This window comes from Condylura cristata, unplaced genomic scaffold (genome assembly GCF_000260355.1).
Source record: "Condylura cristata isolate star-nosed mole 26May11 unplaced genomic scaffold, ConCri1.0 scaffold00050, whole genome shotgun sequence".
NCBI lineage: Eukaryota > Metazoa > Chordata > Mammalia > Eulipotyphla > Talpidae > Condylura > Condylura cristata.
In genome coordinates this window covers 1,931,344-1,931,873 of record NW_004567151.1, presented here as the reverse complement: position 1 = coordinate 1,931,873, position 530 = coordinate 1,931,344, and the positions used below count along the sequence as shown (strand labels likewise).

General features: G+C 71.9%; 1 protein-coding gene across 1 annotated transcript in view; it reads left to right on the top strand.

The window, feature by feature from the left end:
- SERTAD4 (SERTA domain containing 4) overlaps window positions 1–530 on the top strand; it is a 32,051-nt gene that overhangs the window by 14,801 nt on the left and 16,720 nt on the right. The window contains exon 8 of the mRNA XM_012734208.1: window positions 204–527. Coding sequence (XP_012589662.1) covers window positions 204–527 — 324 coding nt within the window. The remainder of the gene's footprint in view (window positions 1–203; window positions 528–530) is intronic.

Genomic DNA, 530 nt, shown 5'->3' with positions numbered 1-530 from the left:
GGGCCGGAGGGGGACCGGACGGAGCCTCCCCGGGCCAGGAGGGGCGGACGGAGCCTCCCCGGGCCGGAGGGGGACCGGACGGAGCCTCCCCGGGCTGGAGGGGGACCGGACGGAGCCTCCCCGGGCCGGAGAGGGCCCAGACGGGGCCCAGACGGAGCCCTGTGCCCGGGGCCCTAAGCCTCCTTCCCTTTGCTGACTTGCAGACCATCTCGGTGTTCGAGGAACGCGCCCACATCCTCTACATGTCCCTGGAGAAGCTCAAGTTCATCGACGACCCCGAGGCGTACCTGCGCAGGTCTGTGCTCATCAACAACCTGATGAAGCGCATTCACGGGGAGATCATCACGCACAGCAGCTGGTGCTTCCCCGCCTGCGCCTTCCACGGGGCGCCAGCGGCCCAGGAGTGGTTCGGGGTCCAGGACTGCCCCTACCGGAAGCGGCCGCGGGTGGCCAGGGACCAGCGCGAGCGGCCCCCCGCCTGCTGCGTGTACCAGGAGCCCAGCTGCCCACCGGCGCCGGCGGACTTGGCC